Source organism: Neomonachus schauinslandi, chromosome 1 (genome assembly GCF_002201575.2).
Source record: "Neomonachus schauinslandi chromosome 1, ASM220157v2, whole genome shotgun sequence".
In the NCBI taxonomy this organism is placed as follows: Eukaryota; Metazoa; Chordata; class Mammalia; order Carnivora; family Phocidae; genus Neomonachus; species Neomonachus schauinslandi.
In genome coordinates, this window is record NC_058403.1 from 66,987,622 (window position 1) to 67,011,623 (window position 24,002).

Genomic DNA, 24,002 nt, shown 5'->3' on the forward strand with positions numbered 1-24,002 from the left:
AAAAAATCCAATGAGATCCCTGTATTTCAGGTACCTTCACTAACTTAATAATTGAAGTCTAAACAGTAATCTCAAATCTTGTTACATAATTTCAGTCCGTTTCATTGCATTGGCAGTAACAACACTATTGCACTGAAATTCCTTTCAGCTAAATATGCAAGTTCGAAATGCTGTAATTCTTATAGAGTACAATTTGCAGAATGAACAAATTACTCAATTATTTTGAGATGGTATCTTTATTTCACTTAGGTTCCTTCTTTTTATCAACTGTGGTAAGCAAAATTCTAAAGATGATTCCCTGTGATTCCTGTTCCTTGGTTATCCAAACGCTAATCTAGGTACTGCAGTATAGGGATTTTACAAAAGTAATTAAAGTCCCAAATCAACTGACTTTAAGGTATGGAGATTATATGGGTAGACCTGATCCAACAAGGTGAGCCCTATAAAAGCAGAGCAGGAAGTGACCTCCAGCTGACAACTAGCAAGGAAGTGGGACCTCACAGACCTGCAAGCACAAGACTTGGATTCTGTCAACAAGCTGAATGAGCTTAGAAGCACATTCTTCCCTAGAGCCCACTGGTAAGAGCCCACTGGTAAGAGCCAGCTTGACTGACACATTAATTTCAGTCTTGTGAGGCACTATGTGGATAACTGAGCCAAGCCCAGCTTCTGACTTACATAACCATGAGTTAATAAATGAATGTTATTTTAAAAACAAGCTGCTAAGTTCATGATATCTTTATTATGCAGCAAAAGAACACTAAGATAACAATTTCCTTCTAACTTAATAAGCTTTTGGTTTAATTTCTCATGAAGTTATTTTAATATCAATATTACTACAAAACTACCAATTTGTATTTATAGAGTGGTTAGTCTGGGGGGATATACAAAAGTCAGGGCAGATGCAGGACAAACCTTTACTGAGTTGGGACTCTCTCAGGTGTTGTAAGACATATAGACACAGCAACTCTACTGTGGCAATCAAAACACTCTTACAAAAAAGTTTAGCAAATCTCAAGAGGAATTGGAACCCAAGCAGCTCTGGAGACCTCAACTGTAGCTCATGGATTTAATATGACTGGGCTACAGTGGGCCCCAATCTCTTTCAACTCAAAATTCCAAATTCTTGGGAGAAAAATATCTGACCAGTGCAGTATGGGTCAAGTGTGCACCCCTGGACCAGCCAGCGACGGCCTGAGAGGGAGTCAGGGAGTAGAGATGCCCTTGCTATCAGGAAAGACAGGTCCAGCCATGAAACTGGGAGAACTTCCAGGGAGGACAAAAATCTCCTGAGCTGGGCAGCTCTAAGACAGGTCTATCATACTCATGTTATGGGAAGTCCAGAACTAACCTGAGTTCTGTTTACCTGTATCTGGCTAGTTTTGAAAATTCTCATACCATATGTATGTATGATTCCATTTTCTCTCAAAACATTGACTCCATGCATTTTCTTCTTTATGCTTACGGGTTTTTTTTCCCTGTAATGTATATACAGCACTTACGATTAGAGGGAAACACCTTTCTCCCCTCCTCTGGCTTCTATGAGAAGAGTTTTCTCCCAAATATTTCTCTGTTAATCACTTTATCCCAGGAAAGGAAGGATGACTCATCTGAACAGTAAATTTGAGAAGAATAAATGGGGAGTGCTCAACTCAGCTCTACCCTGGGGTTTTCACAAAGAACTCCAAGTTCTCTATTTACTCCATGCCAGCCTGGCCGCTGCTGCCTAGGGCAGGGTGGGTGGTGATCTAATTCTGGAGTTCAGTTAGCAAACCCATTTAGTTTGCACACAAACACAGCCTCCAGCTAGGCCTTTATTGCTAATAAAGTTGATTTTTAGGATCCTTATGCAATTCCTTTGAGTTATTTCTCAATGTTCAGAACATAAGCAAGAAAAAGGGGGTATTTATTGTACTGCCTCAGACTCCAGTCCAAACTTGTTTTCAAAATCCTTTTACATCCACTTTTAAAGGAGAAAATAGGTGAAATTTCCTTAATTACCATTATTTTCTCTCATTTAATTTTACCTTTCTTGCTATATTCAGCTCTATAATTTGTTAATTCATTACCTGCTTTATTTTTATAATCTGATTGTAAAATGCTGAACCCTTACTGAACTTAAAACTGGGAAAAAACTAGGGGCACCTGGGTGGCTCAGTTGGTTGGGTGTCTCTTGATTTCGGCTCAGGTCATGATCTTGGGGTGGTGGGATTCTCTCTCTCTCCCTCTCCCTTTGCCCCTCCCCCAGCTTGCTCTCTCTGAATAAATAAATAAACACACACACACACACACACACACACACACACCCCATCCCTGGGAAAAACTTAAGGTCATTTAATCCAGTGTATCCCCTGCAGAGAGTTTAAGACCATGCAGCAAAACCAAGTCTCAGTACCCAGATGTCTTGTCTCCAGTGTTCTTTTACATATACTGTGACACTTAAGTACAATTCTAATTTTACTTCTGTAACATTTCTGCCAGTTTTTCTATGACAATCATTTACCCATCAACTAATTCCACCAACATGTTTGCCATGTTCCTCCTGCATGACAAATTATGAACTTTGCCAGTTTCTCTTTGGCTTCTGCTCTGATATCAACTTTATCTTCTGCTGTAACTGGATGGTCCTGCTTTTCTTGTATGCTTGGTCATGGCAGACTGGTTTGTCCTCCAGTAAACTTGTCTTTCACAGCAACAGGTTGCTGAATTTTGTTTTTTAAACTGTTAACCATCACTATAACTTATTTTGAAAAAATTAATGAGTCTATTTGTATAAACATTAGAAATGATGCATTTATACTACACTCCATCATCTTGTAGGTTTACTGTTATAGTTCCTTTTCTTTTTTTTAACAACAGATGTAAAATTCTGTACTTTCCGTGTGTACTTCACTTTAAATCACAAGGTAATCTATCTAAGCTATTTTTCTTTCTTTTTAAAAAAAAAGTTTTAATCTTGTTTCTCTCATTTTTGTTTTCGATTATATATGTATTACATTTTATATTTATTATACCTTCCTTTTTATTTCAAGATTCACAGAAGTGATATACAAGCACACACTAAAGTCTAGAGAGCAAAGAGGAGAACTTCCCTTTTATTCTTCCCCAAATACCACACCCCTCCATGGGAATAAGTACATGTAGCAGTTTACTATATATCCTTCCACACCTCTTCCAATATCTGCAATTTGCTTTTTTCCTAATGATTTTTCCTAATCTAAAAAGATCAACATATTTTAATAATTATTCTCATTATTTCACCTTATGAATTATGAAGTTAAACTCTGGAGTGACATAGAATTTACAATTTCTTCCTTGGCTTACTCTCCTTCCCACTTCATTCTACTTGGGTAAGATCTGAATTATCTTATGAAATTCCAAATGGACACCTTGCAATCTGTATCAGGATCTAAAGCCATGCTGTCCAATGCAGTGGCCACCACCCACATGTGCCTATTGAAATTTAAACTAAAAATAAGTAAAACTTAAAACTCAGTTTCTTGGGGCATCTGGGTGATTCAGTTGGTTAAACACCTGACTCTTGATCTCACCTCATGTCTTGATCTCAGGGTTGTGAGCTCAAGCCCCATGTTGGAGCCTACTTAAAGTAAACAAAACAAAACAAAAAACAAAACAACTCAGTTTCTCAGCCCCACCAGCCCCATTTCAAGGGTTCAATTGCCACATGTGACTAGTGGCTGCTGTATCAAACCGCACAGATTCAGAACACTATCACTGTAGAATGTTCTAGTGGACAATGCTAATCTTAACACTTGGTTAATTTTATTTATTTACCTAAGAGTTAAATACCCTTTGATAAGGTTCTTTCAAAGTTTCAATACTTTCTGTAGGTATTTCAAAATGTCTCCATCTGTAGGAAATTGCAAGGTTATCTAGGAACCTAACGCTTTCTCCTAATTTCATGTGGATATTTTTATTCTTCAAAGTCTAAAGTCCTAGGCTGTTTTACTATTACACTTCTTTTTTGAAGATTTTATTTATTTATTTGAGAGAGACAGAGAGAGCACAAGCGGGGGAAAGGGCAGAGAGAGAGGGAGAAGCAGACTCCCCACTGAGCAGGGAGCCCGATGTGGGGCTCGATCCCAGGACCCTGGAATCATGACCTGAGCTGAAGGCAGATGCTTAACTGACTGAGCCACCCAGGCGCCCCTTACTATTATATTTCAAGATCTCTTTTCTGCTGGAATTTGCTTATCTTTGTCTTGAGTTTAAAAATTTAACATACAGGTGCCCAAGAAGGGAAGGGATTTTTTTTTCTTAAAAAACAGCTCCAGTGTGGAACTCCATATACTCTCAATAACCATACTGAGTTGGTCTTTCAGTTCAGAAAAGTTTTCTAGAATTTTTCCTGATTATTTATGAGTTTTATGTTCTAATCATTTCTATTGCTGGTACCCTTACTTTTTGACAAGTTGCATATCCAAAATCCATTTTCGAGATATGTCAGTTCTATTACATTATTATTAGTCTGTGGAATTTCATTACTTTCCCATATATTTCATTTTTCTGTTATTCAAATAATTATTCACAAATTAGCTAGTCCACCAACACATAATATCTCTGATCCACTTGGCACTACATATTTTGTAATGTTTTTACATTTCAAATGGTGAACTCTGAACATTCCCAACAGCTGCTCTGTAATCTATTTAATCTTAGACTGTAACTGGGAATTCTTACCTTTTCTTATTCTTTAGTATCACCTATTTCTCTACACTATGGCCTCCTTCCTGCCTTGTACTGATACCATCTATATTTTCATTTCATTTAAAAAAAATTTCTGCCCACTCCTTTTAAAAGCCATTAGCTGTCTTACCTGCTTGAATGCTCTATCAATTTTCTTCTATTTGCTTGAGTTGTCAAACAGTGAGGCCTGTGTGGGTGGGCTCCATTTCCCACATGCTCCCTCTTCCCTTCAAATGTTGTGACACTTATTAATTACACCAAGTTCTATTTTATCTCTGGTTTTCACATTGTTTTTGAAGCTGGCTTGTCTGAGGTTTGTTGTCCTTTCTGTTTGTGTTAGATATCCCCACTATGACTGCTCTGCTAGCTTTTCAGAAGTCTCTTTTAGAGGTCTGTTTTCTTAAAACAAGTCTGCATAATAAAGGTAGTCTAAAATGTACATATAGCTTCCTTTTTAAGATTATTATTATTGGAAAGTTAGCATGTTTTCACAAGGAGGGAAAATATTAAAGAGGGTCGTCATGTCCCCAGATAAGTACACAAAAGTAAATTTGACCAATGATGTGCCTCAAGCATACTATCGTATTAATAATGCCACAGAAATTAACCTCCTAATATCTCCATAGAAAAAAGTCATCTAGTATTGGAGGCAAACACAGAAAAACCGGCAGGGAGACAAGATGGGAGCCCCCTCCTTCTTAAGGACACTACAAGTTCTTAACATTTTGCCATATTTTAGAGAAATACTCAAAATCATCTTCCTGATTATGTCATTAAAGGGTCTGAAAAGAGTTGTGAGGTGAGGCACAATGAGAGCAGATTACAGAGACAGGGCTTGGAAAGGGGTAGTGGGGTAAGAAGATACAACAAAAGCTGTCTACTCTCCTCCACTGCTTCTCTGGAACCAGTTCTGCCACTGCAGACCCATCTCCAGACCAATTCTAGCAAAAGATCACAAATAAGACTGGGGCGTTTTCCCCTTTCTTTTTGTAGGTGAGGGAGTTCTAAATGATAGAAGGATCTGGAAGAGAATGGGAAGGAAAGGGAATTCCTGCGGTCCAGTAGGCATTCCCAGCTAGACACTGGTTAGTTAAGTGAGATATATAGCAATGTACGTATGTTGAAGATGGTCTGTATCAGTCTCAACAATTAACGTCTTTGCAGAGCAGTCCTTAAACCACGGAATCACAGTGCCGCTCACTGAGGCATATCCAATCATGAGTATTTAAAGTGTCTTTGCTATAATTACAGTCTTATGTTAACTAAATCCAGATTCTCTCAGAAATAATTTTTTTTCTTTTTAAGATTTATTTATTTATTTTAGAGAGACAGCGAGAGAGCAGGGGTGGGGGGAGAAGCAGAGGGAGAGGGAAAGAGAGAATCTCAAGTAGACTCCCCCGCTGAGCATGGAGTCCAATGTGGGGCTCGATCCCACGACCCTGAGATCATGACCTGAGCCAAAATCAAGAGTTGGACCCTCAACTGACTGAGCCACCCAGATGCCCCTCTCAGAAATAATTTTAAACTGTCATAATATATCATCAATCTACTAAATTCTAATCTTTTTTTTCTTTTAAAGATTTTATTTATTTGTCAGAGAGAGAGAGAGCGAAAGAGAGTGAGCACACGTAGGGGGAGCAGCAGAGGCAGAGGGAAAAGCAGGCTCCTCACCAAGCAAGGAGCCCGATGAGGGGCTCGATCCCAGGACTCTGGGATCATGACCTGAGCCAAAAGCAGACGCTTAACCAACTGAGCCACCCAGGTATCCCTACTAAATTCTAATCTTTAACTCAACTCTAACAAAGCTGGAAAGATAACTTATCCTTATCAATGAATATCACAGATTAAAAAAAAAAATGAAGAAAACTTATCCACAGCTCATTATAGAAGAATTTTTTAAAAACTGAGATGTAATTTAGATACCACTAAAGTCACCCATTTAAAGTGTACAATTCAGTGGTCTTTAGTTTGTTTGCAAGGTTGTAATCATCACCACTAATTCCAGAATACTGACATCATCTTAAGAAGAAACCCTGTACCCTTTAGCAGTCACTCCCCATTCTCTCCTCCCCACAGCTGCTGGCAACCACTAATCTACTTTCTGTCTCTATGGATTTGCCTCTCTGGACATTTCACATAAATAGAATCGTACAGTGTGTAGTGCTTTATGTCCGGCTTCTTTCACATAACACAATGTTTTCAAGATTCATTTGTGTCATAACATGTATCAGTAATTCACTAACTTTATGGTATGGAAATTTGTTCATCCATGAATGACATTTTAAAAATATATTTTTTGCTACCTATGTGAATTAGCTTTCAAGATTACTCAAGATTCAACTCAAGACACACCATATTTATTCATACATTCACCTCTTGGCTTACAAGATTATCAGTATATTTTATTTTCTGTCAATTTACAAATCACTTTGTACCTTATGATGTTGGTTGTATTGCGTTTCAGTACTTTGATAAATACCTACTGGGCTTTCCACCTAGTACCCCTTTTTCTAGACATTACCCCTTCCCTCCAACTTCTATATGGTTAATGTGATCTTGCTCCTGTCTACCAGGTGACTGGTGCAGGAATGAGAACCTGATTTAAGATCGACAAATTAGGCCCTTCACTGGAAATGTGGAATTGGGAATAGGATTCTATTTCCAACTAGCTGATCTCTTGATTGTAGGAGTAAATCTCAGGAGCTTTGGCTATTACCATTTTTTGCCATGTAGACTAAGAAACCAAAAAAACCAGTGTGCCAGAAGAGAAGAAAGAATCAGAGACAAAGAAACTGAGAACAGCAGAGCTAAGAGATGGAGCAGGAATCCCTGAGTTCCCTGCAGTATGCATCCCTGTCCTTGGACTCCATGGGACATCCTATAAACTTATACTAAAGTCCCCTTACTGTTCAAGTTGGTTAAGGAGGTTTCTGTAATCTCCAGCCAAGAGCCCTAGTATAATCATCTACCCAATAAGATTTTAAGCTCTTTATTAGCAAGGGCTCAACCTCCATTGCACACATTACAACAACTCAAATACATACTTAATCAAATGATCACCTGTGGAGTAACTTGCAAAATTATCTATAAAATACACTCAAGACATTCTCCAATGAGTCTGTAAAAAAAAATTAGGATTTGTGTCCACATTATAAAAAAGCTATATTATCGTATCACTGACTCAGTATATCTTTGCACCCATTTTGCAAAACATTAATTTCCTCAGAAGTGGAATCACCTATTTTATTATACTAATCCATCCCATTTGCGCTTGCCTGGTAAATGTTAAATCTTTTGAAAAGCACAGTGTTACATTTTCCTAAGAAAATTTGAAGTTTCTTGCAAACAAGTAATCTCTATTTGTTTTTTAAGCAAACTCCCACAAAACCTACTAACAAATAACATTCAGGGGTGCCTGGGTGGCTCAGTCCATTAAGTGTCTGACTTCGGCTCAGGTCATGATCTCAGGGTCCTGGAATCAAGCTCCTCATCAGGCTCTGCGCTCAGCAGGGAGTCTGCTTGTCCCTCTCCCTGTCCCTCTGCCCCTCCCCTAGCTCATGTCCTCGTGCTCTCAAATAAATAAGTAAATAAAATCCTAAAAAAAAAAATTCAGCATACAGAAATACAAGTAACCTCATTTATAGTGGTATACATATAAAATGATGTGACATACACACACACACACATAAACAGAATATTACTCAGCCATAAAAAAGAAATCTTGCCATCTGCAACAACATGGATGATTCTAGAGTATTATGCTAAGTGAACTAAGTCAGAGAAAGATAAGTACCATAGGATTTCATTCATACATGGGATTTAAGAAACCAAACAAAGAAAAAAAAGACAAATAAAAAAACATACTTTTATCTGTAGAGAACAAACCGGTGGTTATGATGGGGATTAAGAGCACACTTATCATGATGAGTACTAAGTACTATACAGAATTGTTGAACTATTATACTGTACACCTGAAACTAATACAACATTGTATGTTAATTGTATTAGAATTGTAATTTAAAACAAGGCAAAAAAAAATGCAAAAAAGACAGAAAATACAAATCAAAGACACAGAATGTTGGGAAATAAAAAAAAAACCCAAAAGACTCTTAAATACAAAATAAAAACTAGTGGTGGCAGGAGATGGTGAAACAGATAAAGGAGATTAAGAGTACACTTATCTCGGGCGCCTGGGTGGCTCAGTTGGCTAAGCGACTGCCTTCGGCTCAGGTCATGATCCTGGAGTCCCGGGATCGAGTCCCGCATCAGGCTCCCTGCTCAGCGGGGAGTCTGCTTCTCCCTCTGACCCTCCCCCCTCTCATGCTCTCTCTCTATCTCATTCTCTCTCTCAAATAAATAAATAAAATCTTAAAAAAAAAAAAAAAGAGTACACTTATCTTGATGAGCACTGAGTAATGTAAAGAACTGCTGAATTATTATATTTCACACCTTAAACTATTAACACTGTTAATTATACTTCAATAAAAAAAAGGTATAATGACACTGAACATACAAAGACATAAATGAATAACCTCCCTGGAATCATTCTCTCCTTTTCTCCTCTTGCAAACAAGATATACTGTCAAACATGAATAATTCCCAGAAGGATAACTAATCTGTAATTCAACGACACTGTGCACATGTAATTATTATATGATACAGGTTGCAGAGGCATGAAATCTTCCTTAACGGACAACTCAGGAGATGCAGTTTTCGTAAGTCTGCTCTCTTGCCCCAGGCTGAGGGGTCTATTGCCATGACTGACAACTGCAAAGCTAATTCCCTGCTATTCCTGGGAGTCCTCACTTCATTTTGCAAAGTCCTTTTCCCAAAATCAAATCCAGTATTTGTCACCTAATTGGTTCTGAGTGGGGATAACAGAGATAAAACCAAAAATCCAAAATGTTTTCTTAAATCCCTGTTAAAAATTCTATAGGGATAATTGGGCTAATCCTTCAAAGTGTTAAGATTTGGTTCCTGAGTGGATTTTGTAAATCATATTAATGTCACTACCTTCCCTAAGACATACTGAAATTTAAAAAATTATACTTCTAATATTACAAAGGCTTAGAGAGATAGAACCCCTTTAAATCACTGAAGAATTCCTATCAGGTACAACTGCGTACCATGTCAAGCACTGGGGCAGTTTCTCAAGGCCTGGCCCCAAACTTGCTTCTCTATAGCTGGAGAGAATTGTGCTGGCCAAAGCTCTGAGAGGCAAAGTACTATTTACTTACTATTGGCACCTTCCAAAAAAAAATTCAAAACTCTAAGTTTAACAAATGGCCCACACAAGGATTTGCTGAAGTTTTCTCAGACTTCCTCCCATCAGGCAGGAAGGGGCTTTGGAAATCTACTTTAACCTCATTATTTCACAGATGAGAAGAAAGGGTGGACTAGAGATAAATGACTTGCTCAAATTCACAGAATTGATAAGACCAGCATAGTTAGAATATGGGTCCTCGATTCGCAGCTGGAAGCTCACCTCCCCATACCATCTGCCTAAAATGTGTAAGTATGGACAGTTTTGAAACCTCTGCTTTCTGAGAGAAAAACGAAAAAAGGAAAACTACAACTTTCTGTTTCAAATGTGAAGGTGAGAGGTTAAGGTGTTACATGTCATTTCCTAGAGGTAAAAGGTAATACCCTTCCAAATGTCATGATGGGCTTGCCCTGGAGGCTAAGTGAAATGAACCCGAACACCAGATTTTTGCTGCAACCTGCAGGTTTTTTACCATTATGAACTATAGTACCTATTGATTCTGTGTGCCCAAGGCTACCCAATTCCTCCTTTTCCATTAACAAAGCCTATAGTCCCTTGGCCAGAAGGATGGGCATATGTCCTAGACCCGGCTAATCAACTATCTCACATCACAGGCAAGGGTGACTGGTCTAAGTAAGGCCAATCAGAACCCTTCCCTAGAACTGTGACACAGATGCTGAGAAAAATAACTCCTCCCCCCTTTCCTACCATATGGAGAAGGCAGTCTGCAGTAGGAGAGCCTAAGACCAACATTCAAAGAGAAATAGACATAAACAGAGATGAGAGATGGAAAGAGTCTGGCAATGTCAAATCCTTGGGTCTCATTCCTGAGCTGGTTTCTTTGATTTGGTAAGTTAACCCTTTATCAATCTTTATCAACTATAAAGCCAGTAAATTCCTTTTTTGTTCAAAATACTTTGTCACTTGCAACTCAAAAATGCTAACATATACTGACCTCAGGAGACAGGTCTAGATATGTTACTCTTAATACAGGGAAACTAATGAACGTTTATTTAAGAAAAATTTTTTGATGCATGTAGATAGGCTCTACTGTTTCTTGTATCTACCATGTCTGACATCCTACACTCACCAGCTTCACTGTTTCCATTATAAGCTGGCTGCTGAAAGTATCTGAATTTGCTAACACTTTCCTACAATTTCCCTAGAATTTAAAAAAAAATCCTATTTTAAGCTTGTTTCATTTGATTTTCAATAGAAGCTGAATGTGAAATATATTCCAAGTAATAGAAATTAAATGAGATTTTACCTTATCTAGACTGACAAAAAGATAATCTAGTCATCAACATTATAGTATGCTATGAGGCAAGTTTTCAAATTTTTAACAATAGAAACCAATAAGAACAACAAATCTCAGGACCTACCTCCAGTAAGGCTCCAGTTTGGAAGAATTTCAAAGGCTTTTCAATGGAATAATAAAGGCTATGATAGCTACCCTTAGCCAGGTATGCTCTGACCAGACCAACTGCTATAACCAGCCACCTATGAGAAAGAGGAAAAAGAGCAATCAGGAAAAAAAAAGGTAAGTAGGACTGTAACAAAATTTGGCAACAACAGGTATTGCTAAAGGTGACCTCAAGAATTAGTAGCCCGGATTTATCAACTATGGCCCTCAAATGCCAAGCTGTAATGCACAGAAATGTTGCACCAACAGCACCCAACCAAGAGTGCTCTGCTCTGCAAAAACACAGTGGCACCTCACCCATCTGGAGCTCAGCTTTTTGGCAAACTTGCCTGTTGAGAACAAGGCCAAAATGAAGAGAATAAGCTAAATTGGTCCTTGAGCAGCTAAATTAAGTGCCAGAAATCTAAGACAAGAGAAAAAAGCTGTTAAAGGAAAATTTTAAATGGTCTGTGCAGTCAAAGGGTCTGTAATAATAATAGGGTGGAGGAAAGATGTTTTAACCTGTTTTCACAAGTATCTCACAGAAACACACCCATACCCTACTCTTTTAAAATTGCGAATGAAATAAGAAAAGGTTGGTTTTTTAAAGAAAGAAAGATTTTTTAGCCGAATTTCCCAAAATCAATTCAGTAAAAAAAGGCCAGATCAATACAAAACACAAAACAGGGAAACACTTAGGCCTATCACTGAGAATGTTACATTTCTGTTCTGTCCTTCTCAAAAATGAATTTCTCAGGCCCTGTAATTTTTTGTTAAGTTCCATGGTGAAACAAATGGACCTTTATTATTAAGGTATGTCTCCTTGAAAGCAGTAATAGATTCACCTAAATAAATGTACAATCCTAACTAGGCAATGGGATATATGGTCTATGTTATTTCCAGAAACTATCAAAGATGTCAAATAAGAATTTGTAAAAGAAATGAATTCCTTAATGGTATAACTGTCCCAGCATTAGCAACCTACCAAAAAAAAAAAAAAAGACTACTTTCTTCTCAAAATCCCAATTTCTTTTCTTGGCTTAAGACACCACTCCCCATCCTCCATCACCCAGGAATAAAGGCTTCTTTCTTTCTTCCCCAGTGTACCTTAAAATCTCTCTCCAGTCCAACGCTCTTGTTAATGGCCTTGCCTACAAGTACAAACTCCTGAAATGTTCTTTTAAAAATCACTCTCTGACCATTTATGCAATAAAAAAACTTGTATCTGTATTATTTCTCCACTGGCCTGTGAATCAAGAGAAATAGGCTCTAGGCCCAGATCTATTACTAACAAGTTCAGTGATCTCAAGCTAGTCAAGAAAGTCACAACCTCTCTGAACCTGTTTCAACACCAGCCATTTCTAATGAAGCAATCAAGTCTACAATCCTCCCTATATATGTGTGTGAAGAATGCAAGGTGCTGAAATGCTAATGTGACATTAGCATTTGTGTTAAAAAGGGAGTGTGTGTACATATTTGCTTTCATCAGCATCTGAGGGAATCACAAAATTAGCACCTCCGGGGAGGGGTTCTGGGTGGAAGGGAAGGGTGAGAGGGAAGAGTTTCACAGTATGCTCCTGGGTATATTTTGAATTATGCACCTGCCAATGTAGTACCTATTTTAAAAATAAATAAAACTAGAAGTTTACCCTACAGTTCTTTAAACTTTTCTGCATCTTTGAAAATTTTCATAATAAAATGTTAGGGAAAATCTTATACAGATGAATACAATTCAAAAATACACAACAGGGGCACCTGGCTGGCTCAGTCGTTAGAGCAAGCAACTACTGATCTCTGGGTTGTACGCTGGAGCCCCACACTGGGTGTAGAGATTACCTAAAAATAAAATCTTAAAAACAAAACAAAACAAATAGTCTGATCCTGTGATCCTCAGCACCAAAACTATGGGATCAAAGAACTGGAGGAACCCTGGAGATCACCTAATCCAAACTCTTTAGTTTTACAGATGAAAAACGGAGGACAAGAAAAGCAAAGTGATTTATCCAAGGTCACACAGGTAGTGTCAGAACTAGAACTAAAAACCTGCTGTGACAAGGGATGGACTAAAATGAGGGAGAAACAAGAGGAGGTAAAACCTGTTTAGAGGGTATATTCCCCTCATCCCCAATAACTCTGCCTTCCACCTTCCCTACCCCAATCCATTCTAGAAAGTCTCAACTCATTTAAAGCACAGCTCTGCTTATGTCACTGGTCAAAAACTTTAAACGCTTTTTCATTACCTTTCAGATTAAAGCTCAGTCTGGATTTTGAAAACAGCCGCCTAAATATTTAATGGTCACTGCAGCCACAGCTCCCTCCACTCCCCTTGAGGGAAATGGCTCGCATTCATGACTTGCCGCCGGGGCTCTCCTCGGCGCTCTCCTCGGCGCTGCAGGAGAGCAGGAGAGCCGGCACGCCGCACCCCCCGCGGACTGACCCCTGACCAGCCCACCCGTCCTCCCAAGGCCCTTGGGACCAGCGCCAGGGCGGCTTTCCCAGTGCCGCCCTGGAGCTCGAGAACTCCAGCTCGGGCACACCCAGCCTGAGAACTTGCTCGGCCCCTCGCCCAGGCGGGAGTCCCGGGCAGGCACCTGGGCCGACGAGGCTGCCCTCAGTGCCCCGGAGCCCGGACCCTGACACCCGCCGCCCGGGCTGCCCTGCGCGCGGGCCCGGCCGCAAAGCCCCCTTCCCGGCCCGGCTTGCTCCCCGCCTCCCCGAGTCCCGGCCTCACCCCGCCGTCATCACCACGTTGTAGATGACCAGATACGCCGTGGCCAGAGGCCCTGGACCCTTCTTTTTCCGCGCGCCGCCAGCTTCCCCGGCCCCGGCCCGGACCCCCCCGCCCCCATTCCCCTTCGTCGCCGCAGTAGCCGCCGCTGCCGCCATGTCAAGTCCCCAGAGCACGCTCTCCTTGCGCGAACACCACCGCCCGGACAAGGCACTGCGAGGGGGCGGAGGGAGGGACGAGGGAGAGGCGGGGCCGAGGCCGCGGGGCGGAGCCAGAGACAGCGCCCACGGCGGCCGCCATCTTGAAAGAGGGCAAAGACACTCCTGGCGCTCCCCGCCTCTCGGCTTGCTTCAAATGCCAGCGCCATCTTGGATCACGGTAATCACCGCCTCTTTCCGCTCCGGGTTATACTCTCTGGCGCCATGTTGGATTAGGTCAGAGTCGCCTTTCGCCTACCTCGGTAGTCCCGCAGTTCCTAACACTTGGGTGCTTCGTCGTCCTTGACTTTTTTTCTCCTTATAAACTCTGCCTTCATGATGGAGCAATAAAATGCTGCTTTCGTTCTCCCTTCTCATCTTACTTCTTCCAGTGGCTCTAGCTTTATCGCTATTCGCGTGATCGAATAACCTGCCATTTTGGGTCAGGGTACTAGACGCCGATATCGCTTCCCATCAACCCCGGAGTCCGGCGAGGATTATGCTTTCTAGCGGGTGCTCTCGGCTCCTGCACCAGCAGCCAGGTTGAAGGTTCAGTCTTAGAAGGTTTCTTCCCTGGCTTTTAAATTTGAAGTTACTAGTACAGTGGAGAAGGTAAATGAGACGTGTGCCCCTTTTTCTGTCTGATTAAAGTCGTACGTGTGGTCCAGGATCCAGTGTCGTTTGTGAGGGTCTGGAAGGTTCAAGTGCATCTTCCAGCCCGAAGCCACGTGGGCTCACCTGTTGCCAAGGCAGGACGAGGTCTTGGTGATTAGGCGGTCAGCTAAGGATGAGGTGCGAGTGGAGCGAGAAACTTTCCACCCACAGTGGTCAAAAGAGTATTGGCTTAAACGGAAAACCTGTCAGCTGAGGTAAACAGGGAAGGCTTATGGAAACTGCCTCAGCCAGCTGACCCCTCTCTCTCATTAACTGCTTTGTTCTGGTGTGTGTGTGTTTGTTTTTTTTTAATTTGTAAAACGGTCCTGCAGGTAATTTTCGCACAGACCTCTTAAACGAATTGCTGTATACGTAGTGGTATAAAATATTTATCCATTCTAGGAAGTGGACCGTCTGTGAGGTTGCACTGGGGTTCCTGGCACTGAATGAGAGACAAAGTGTTCTCCCAGAGACCATATAGAGGGAGCTGGTGGAAAATAAATATATTAGTTGGTGAAAGGCGTTATCAGTTAGGAAGTTATTGCAGTAATCCAGGCCATAGTGTTGGTTTAGGCCAGAGTGGTTGTGATTGAGATGATGGAAACCTCATTGAATTCTGGACATATTTTAAAAGAGCTGATAAGATTTGTGGAGTATGTGGTAAAGGAGACATTGTGAGCAACTTAGAAGAACTGAATTGTAGAAGAAAGTATTTTGAAAGCAGAAATCAGGAATTTTGTTTTTTACGTGTTGAATTTGAAATTTACATTAGACATCCAAGTGGAGAGGTTGAGTAATCAGTTAGATTTAGACCAGGTGCAGGCAAAACTGTTCCTTCTGGAGGCTCCAAGGGAGAATCCATTCCTTACTTCCTCCAGCTTCTAGAAGTTGCTGGCATTCCTTGGCTCACAAGTTGCATCACTTCAATTTGCCCTCTCTGAATTTCCACCTGCTTTCTTATAACAACCAACCTTTGTGATTACATTGGGTTCAACCAGATATTCTGGGATAAATTTCCCCATAGCAAGAGCCTTAACTTCATCACACCTGCCCAGCCCCTTTTGCCATATAAGTAACATACTGGGGATTAGAATAGGGACCTGTGGGGGGGCCATTATACAGTCTACCACATTCCATTGCCCCCCAAAAAAAAGACAAGCAAGAAAACCCCCAAAGACTTGAGAAAAAATGATGTTATTTTTAAACCATTATTAAGTTTGCAGGAAAGTAAGGGATCTCCAAAGTGGGAACTGGAAGTGGGGAGAGGGCTTCTGTTGGTGATGGTTAAGAACAGTAAATTGAAATTAGAACAGTGATCAGTTAGCAAAAGCCAAAGCCAGGATTTCTCTTAGGGCAACCACTAGTACCAGGACTAGGACTGAAAGACTAACTGAGGGAGATTTCTAGGGCCTCTTTTATAAGGGTCCTAATCCCATTTCTAATCACATCCCAAAGGCCCCATCTCGAAGTACCAGGATGTTAGGGATCAGGGTTTCAACATGTGAATTTTGGGGGGACACAAACACTTAGATTAAGGTGTTATTTTCCTTGGCCAAAGGGATTCTGCAGGTGTGATTAAATCAAGGAGTTTGCGATATAGAGATTAGCTTGGATTATCTGAGTGGGCTCAATGTAATCACAAGAGGGAGGCAGAAAAAGAATCAGTCAAAAGGGGAAGTGACTGTAGAAAAAGGCAAAGAGATGCAATGTTTCGGGCTTTGAAGAGGAGGCAAGGGGCTTCTAGAATCTGGAAAACAAGGAAATGGATTTTCTCTCTAGCAAGGAATGCAGCCTTGCCAATATCTGATTTTAGCCCAGTGAGACCTGTATCAGACTTCTGACCTACAGAATTGTAAAATAATATATTTGTATTGTTTTAAGCCACTAAGCTTGTGGAAATTTGTAACAGCAGCAATTGGAAACTACAGCTAATACATCTCTATCAATATCAATCAAAAAGCATTACTAGAGATAATCATGATGAAAGATTCTGTTCATCAGGAAAACGTAAGAATTTTAAACATGTGTACATAATTACATGGCCTGTGTGCTAATATTCCAATTCTATGTAGAGAACAAAACATTATTGAGTGACATTAAGGAAGACCTAAAATAAGTGGAGGGATCCTGAGTTTGTTACCGGACAGAGAACTGGTTCTGAACTCAGGTTCAGCTGCTTGGCACTTGAAAATCAATACTTGAGACAAGTGATGGTGGGAGAGGAAGATTTACTTTACTCAGGAATCCGGCAAACTGGGAAGATGGTGGCGTAACATCTCAAAGACTATTCATCACTGTCTAGGCGAAGCTGGAGGGATTTAAAGGAGAAGGCATGAGAAAAGGGAGGGAGGCTATCTGCAGGAGAAGCAGGTGCCCAGGCAGTTAGTTCTATGTCAACATGACCCTGAACAGACTTGCTGGCATCAGCGGTAGCTGCTTTAGAACGTAATCAGGCCTTATCTTCTGGCAAAGTTTTGTCCTTCACTCCTCAAGGCCAGTGGTCTGCAAAACTCAAGGAAAGTAAGTTAGTTCTGCCAAGGGACTTAGGTCAGCAAGCAAGAAGTGCATAAGCTTGAAGTAAGTTAATCCTTAAAACTGGTTGGAGTGCTGTTACAAGATATTAATTGAAAGACTCCATATGGTAAAGGTGATAGTTCTCCCTAAATTAATTTATAAATTGCATGTGATCGCAAATCAGAATTTCATCAGGTGGTTGTTGTTTGTTCATTTTAGTTTTTGTGGAACTTGATAAAGAAATTAAAATTTTACATAGAAGTGTAAAGGTCCAAAATTTGTCAAGATATTGGGAGAATTTGATCTATAATAGATCAAGAATTATTGTATATTATAGTAAATAAGACAGTATAGTATTAGTATAGGAATGGCAAATAGGCTGATGGAGCAGAATAGAGAGTCTAAGAATAGACCCAAACATATATAGACACTTTGTGTATGATAGAGATGCTGTAGAGAAAAGATGGGCTTTTCAATAAATGCTGCTGGGACAGTTGGATATCCATATGGGAAAAAAAATTCCCTTCCTCACAGCACACACAAAAATCATTTCTAGGCTTAATGTGAAAGACAACATTTAAAGCTTTTAGAAAGTAATATAGGAGAATATCTTTATGACTTCAAAGGTAGAGAATTTTAAAACAAGATATAGAAAGTACCAACTATAGGGGCGCCTGGGTGGCTCAGTCGTTAAGCGTCTGCCTTCGGCTCAGGTCATGATCCCAAGGTCCTGGGATCGAGCCCCACATCGGGCTCCCTGCTCGGCGGGAAGCCTGCTTCTCCCTCTCCCACTCCCTCTGCTTGTGTTCCTTCTCTCACTGTGCCTCTCTCTGTCAAATAAATAAAAATAAAATCTTAAAAAAAAAAAAGAAAGTACCAACTATAAATGAAAAGACTGATACATTTGATAAGATTAAAATAAAGAACTTCTGTTCATCAAAAGATAGCATAAAATTAACAGAAAACCCCACAAAGTACAGAGTGGGAGACTATATTTACCACACACATAATTAATAAAGGACTAGCCTTCACAACATATGAAAACTTGAAAAAAATGGGCAAAAGACTTAAATAGGGACTTTACCAAAGAAAAAATATGACCAATAAACATATGCAAATATCCTCAACTTCACTGTTAATCAGGGAAATGAAAATTATAACTGCAGTGAGATACTATGAGCCATCCTCCAGGGTGGCTAAAATGAAACAGTTTGACACCACCAGTTGTTGGCGAGAACATCGTGCAGCAGAAACTCCTGAAGCCTGCTGGTGGTGTTGGTGTGTTCACTTCAGAAAATGGTTTGGCATTATCTAGGAAAGTCAAAGGTACACATAACCCATGATTGATATTCTACTGCCAAGTAGATGCCCTTGAATGCCCTTAGAATACATATACCAGAATATTCAAAGCAGTTTTGTTTATTATAGCCCCACACTGATACAACACAACATCTTACACACAGTGGAATAAATAAATAAGTCCTGAGATGTTCTTACAGTGGGTTACCTTACAGCCATGCAGATGAACAAATTGGAGCTCTACTTGACAACTTGGATGAATCCCATAAACATAATATTGAGTGAAAGAAGTAAGCACAAAAGAATGTATACAGTATGATTCAACTGAAGTTCAAAATCAAGCTAAATGAAACTACATTTTGTGGGGAGATATATACATAGGTGGTAAAACTATAAAGAAAAGCAAAGAAATGATTACCACCAAAGTCACAATAATGGATTCTTCTGGATTAGAGTTGGCCACCTGACTTAGGGGCAATTGATTAGGAGGCAACCCTCTCCCTCATCTTTTTATCTTCATAGAAAAGGCGACTTCTACACAAAGGGGAATGTACTAATCATTTCCAGGTTCCTACACAATGGAGACCAACTTAGGTTAATTAGAGAGAAAGGAACGTATGGTAAGGTCAGTGGATAGCTCATAAAATTAATGGAAAAGCTGATGAATGAGGTTTGGAACATGGACAAGAAGCCATGGGAAATTAGGCAGCCAAAAAGAGAGACCAGATCAATACACAGGAAGAATTTGGTGGTTATCCAGCTGTCATTGGCCTGGCTACCCCTGGACATTGAATGCTGCCATTACTGTTTCCTTTACTACCCCTGAAAGATTCAAAACTGCCATTTGCTTCTCTGTGTTACTACGGGGTCAGGGTCTTAGAAGCATCTGATTGGAGGGTCACATGCCCAAATTCTAGAGACTTTATTCCTGGGTAAGGGGCTATTTGCCTACACTTGAGCTTCTTGAAATTCCCTCCAAATAGTGTGTTTAGAACTGGATGGCCAGAAATGGAAGACATCTATCACAGGGACTATGAGCAATAAACACATATGGCCCCCACAGGAAGGAGGAAAAAGAAATATGAGTAGTTAAGATCTGTGGAATTCACTGGGCCATGTTTTCACTGGGGACAAGACATTGTGCACAGTCATTGAATTGAAAGGCAGCCAGGCTTTTTCTTCCTTCTGCCTTGTAGTGTACCATTCTCTCTCTCTCTCTTTTTTTAAAAAAATTAATTCCAGTGTAGTTAACATACAGTGTTATATTAGTTTCAGGTGTACAAAATAGTAATTCAACAATTCTATGCATTACTCACTGCTCATCATGGTAAGTGTAGTCTTAATCCCCATCACCTACTTCACCCACCTCCCCCACCTCCCCTCTGGTAACCATGAGTTTGTTCTCTATAGAAGAGTCTATTTTTTGGTTTGTCTCTTTTTTTCCCCCTTAGTTCCTATATTTTGTTTCTTAAATTCCTCATATGAGTGAAATCATATGGTATTTTTCTCTGACTGACTTATTTCAGTTAGCTCCATCCATGTTCTTGCAAGTGGCAACATTTAGTTCTTTTTTATGGTTGAGTAATATTCCATTACACACGCACACCCCACATGTTCTTTATCCATAGTAATGCTGCAATACACATAGGGCTGCATATATCTTTTTGAATTAGTGTTTTCATATTCTTGGGTAAATACCCAGCAGCAGAATTACTGGATCAAATGGTATTTCTATTTTTAATTTTTTTGAGGAACCTCCATACTGTTTTCCACAGTGGTGGCTTTCGCACCAACTTGCATTCACACCAACGGTGCACAAGGGTTCCTTTTTCTCCACATCCTTGCCAACACTTGTTTCTTGTGTTACTGATTTTAGCCATTCTGACAGATGTGAGGTGATACCTCATTGTGGTTTTGATTTGCATTTCCCTGATGATTAGTGATGTTGAGAATCTTTTCTTGTGTCTGTTGGCCAGCTGTATGTCTTCTTTGGAGAAATGTCTGTGCATGTCTTCTGCCCATTTTTTAATTGGATTTTTTTGTGTGTTGAATTGTATAAGTTCTTTACATATTTTAGGTACTAACCCTTTATCAGATATGTCATTTGCAAATATCTTCTCCCATTCAATAAGTTGTCTTTTAGTTGATTGTTTCTTTTGCTATGCAGAAGCTTTTTATTTTGATGTAGTCCCAATAGTTTATTATTGCTTTTGTTTCCCTTGCCTTAGGAGACATATCTAGAAAAATGTTGCTAGGGCTGATAGAGAAATTACTGCCTGTGCTGTCTTCTTGGGTTTTTATGGTTTCAGGTACTTAATTCATTTTGAATTTATTTTCATGTGTGGTGTAAGAAAGTGGTCCAGTTTCATTTTGCTGGAAGCCGTCCAGTTTACCCACCACCATTTTGAAGAGACTGTCTTTTTCCCATTGCATATTCTTGCCCCCTTTGTCAAAGATCAATTGACCATAACATTGTGGGTTTATTTCTGGGCTTTCTATTCTATTCTATTCATTGATCTATGTGTCTATTTTTGTGCCAGTATCCTACTGTTTTGATTTGTAATATAACTTGAATATTTGTAATATATTACAAATATATTACAAAACTTGCACATTTGTAATATAACTTGAAATCTGGAATTGTGATACCTCTAGCTTTGTTTTTTTTTTCTTTTTTGAGATTGCTTTGGCTCTTCACAGTATTTTGTGGTTTTATACAAGTTTTAGGATATTTTTTCCAGTTCTATGAAAAATGCTGTTGGTACTTTGATAGGGATTGCATTAAATCTGTAGATTGTTTTGGGAAGTATAGCCATTTTAACAATATTTGTTCTTCTAATCTATGAGCACTGAATGTCTTTCCATTTCTTTGTGTCATCTTAAATTTCTTTCATCAGTATTTTTTTTTTTTTTTTTTTAAAGATTTTATTTATTTATTTGAGAGAGAGAGAATGAGAGAGAGCACATGAGAGTGGGGAGGGTCAGAGGGAGAAGCGGACTCCCTGCCGAGCAGGGAGCCCGATGTGGGACTCGATCCCGGGGCTCCAGGATCGTGACCTGAGCCGAAGGCAGTCGCTTAACCAACTGAGCCACCCAGGCGCCCCTCTTTCATCAGTATTTTATAGTTTTCAGAGTACAGGACTTTTACCTCCTTGGTTATATTTATTTCTAGGTATTTTCTTATTTTTGGTGCAATTGTAAATGGCATTGTTTTCTTAATTTTGCTTTTTGCTGCTTCCTTATTAGTGTATAGAAATGCAACGGCTTCTGTACTTTGATTTTGTATCCTGCAACTTTACTGAATTCATTTATCAGTTCTAGCAGTTTTTTGGTGGAATCTTTAAGGTTTTCTATATATAGTATCATGTCATCTGCAAAGAGTTGATGTTTTACTTCTTCCTTACCAATTTGGAGGCCTTTAATTTCTTTTTGTTGTCTGATTGCTGTAGCTAAGACTTTTGGTAATATGTTGAATAAAAGTGTTGAGCATTTTTGCATCTATGTTTATCAGAGATATTGGCCTGTAGTTCTCTCTTTTGGTAGCATCTTTATCTGCTTTTCATATCAGGGCAATGCTGGCCTCATAGAATGAATTTGGCTGCTTTCCTTCTTCCATTTTTTGGAATAGTTTGAGAAGAATGGGGATTAACTCTTTTAAAAATATTTTGTGCAATTCACCTGTCAAGCCATCGGGTCCTGGACTTTTATTTGTTGGGTGTTTTTTGATTATTGATTCGATTTCATTGCTGGTAATTCAGTTTTTGGAGGCTTATATGTTTCTAGGAATTTATGCATTTTTTTTTGGATGAGTTTGGTTAAAGGTTTATCAATTTTGTTGATCTTTTCGAAGAACCAGCTCCTGGTTTCATTGATCTGTTCTGTAGTTTTTTTAGTTTCTATTTTGTTTATTTCTGCTCTAATCTTTATTATTTCCTTCCTTCTGCTGGTTTGGGGTTTTGTTTGTTCTTTTTCTAGTTCCTTTAGGTGTAAGGTTAGGTTTTTATTTGGGATTTTTCTTGCTTCTTGAGGTAGGCCTGTATTGCTATAAACTTCCCTCTTAGAACCACTTTTGCTGCATCCCAAAGATTTTAGACGATTGTGTTTTCATTTTAATTTGTCTCCATGTATTTTTTTATTTCCTCTTTTATTTCTTGGTTGACCCATTCATTGTTTAGTAGCATGATATTTAATCTCCATGTATTTGTGATCTTTCCAGATTTTTTTTCTTGAAGTTAATTTCTAGTTTCATAGCGTTGTGATCAGAAAAGATGCATGATATGACTGCAGTCTTTTTGATTTTGTTGAGACTTGTTTTGTGGCCTAATATGTGATCTATTCTGGAAAATGTTCCATGTGTACTTGCAAAGAATGTATTCTGCTCTTTTAGGATGGAATGTTCTGAATATATCTGTTAAGTCCATCTGGTCCAGTGTGTCATTCAAAGACACTGTTTTCTTGCTGATTTTCTGTTTGGGTGATCTATCCATTGTGTGTAAGTGGGGGTGTTAAACTCCCCTCCTAATATTGTATTACTATTGATTACTTCCTTTTTGTTATTAGCTGCTTTATGTATTTGGGTGCTCTTATGTTGGGTGCCTAAATACTTACTATCGTTATATCTTCTTGTTGGATTGTTTTCTTTGTGATTATATAATGTCCTTTTTTGTCTCTTGTTACAGTCTTTGTATTAAAGTGTATTTTGGGGGCGCCTGGGTGGCTCAGTCGTTAAGTGTCTGCCTTCGGCTCAGGTCATGGTCCCAGGGTCCTGGGATCGAGCCCCGCATCGGGCTCCCTGCTCCGCGGGAAGCCTGCTTCTCCCTCCCCGACTCCCCCTGCTTGTGTTCCCTCTCTCGCTGTGTCTCTCTCTGTCATATAAATAAATAAAATCTTTAAAAAAAAAAAATAAATAAATAAAGTGTATTTTGCCTGATATAAGTATTGCTACTCCAGCTTTCTTTTCATTCCCTTTGCATAATAATGCTTTTCCATCCCTTCACTTTCAGTTCTCATGTGTCTTTAGGTCTCAAATGAGACTCTCGTAAGCAGCATATGAATGGGTCTTGCTTTTTTTAATCCATTCCATCACCTTATGTCTTTTGATTGGAGCTTTTAATCCATTTACATTCAAAGTAATTATTGATAGGTGTGTACTTAATTGTCATTTGTTATTTGGTTTTTGGTTGTTTTTATAGTTCTTCTCTGTTTTTTTCTTCTCTTGCTCTCTTCTCTCATGGCTTG

The 24,002-nt window shown here is 39.5% G+C and overlaps 1 protein-coding gene across 1 annotated transcript in view; it reads right to left on the bottom strand.

Moving 5' to 3' along the window:
- HACD2 (3-hydroxyacyl-CoA dehydratase 2) overlaps positions 1-14,258 on the bottom strand; it is a 114,280-nt gene extending 100,022 nt beyond the window's left edge. The window contains exons 1-2 of the mRNA XM_021692498.1: positions 14,104-14,258; positions 11,353-11,470 (exon numbers count right to left, since the gene is read on the bottom strand). Coding sequence (XP_021548173.1) covers positions 11,353-11,470; positions 14,104-14,258 — 273 coding nt within the window. The remainder of the gene's footprint in view (positions 1-11,352; positions 11,471-14,103) is intronic.
- Between the last annotated feature and the right edge of the window lie 9,744 nt (positions 14,259-24,002).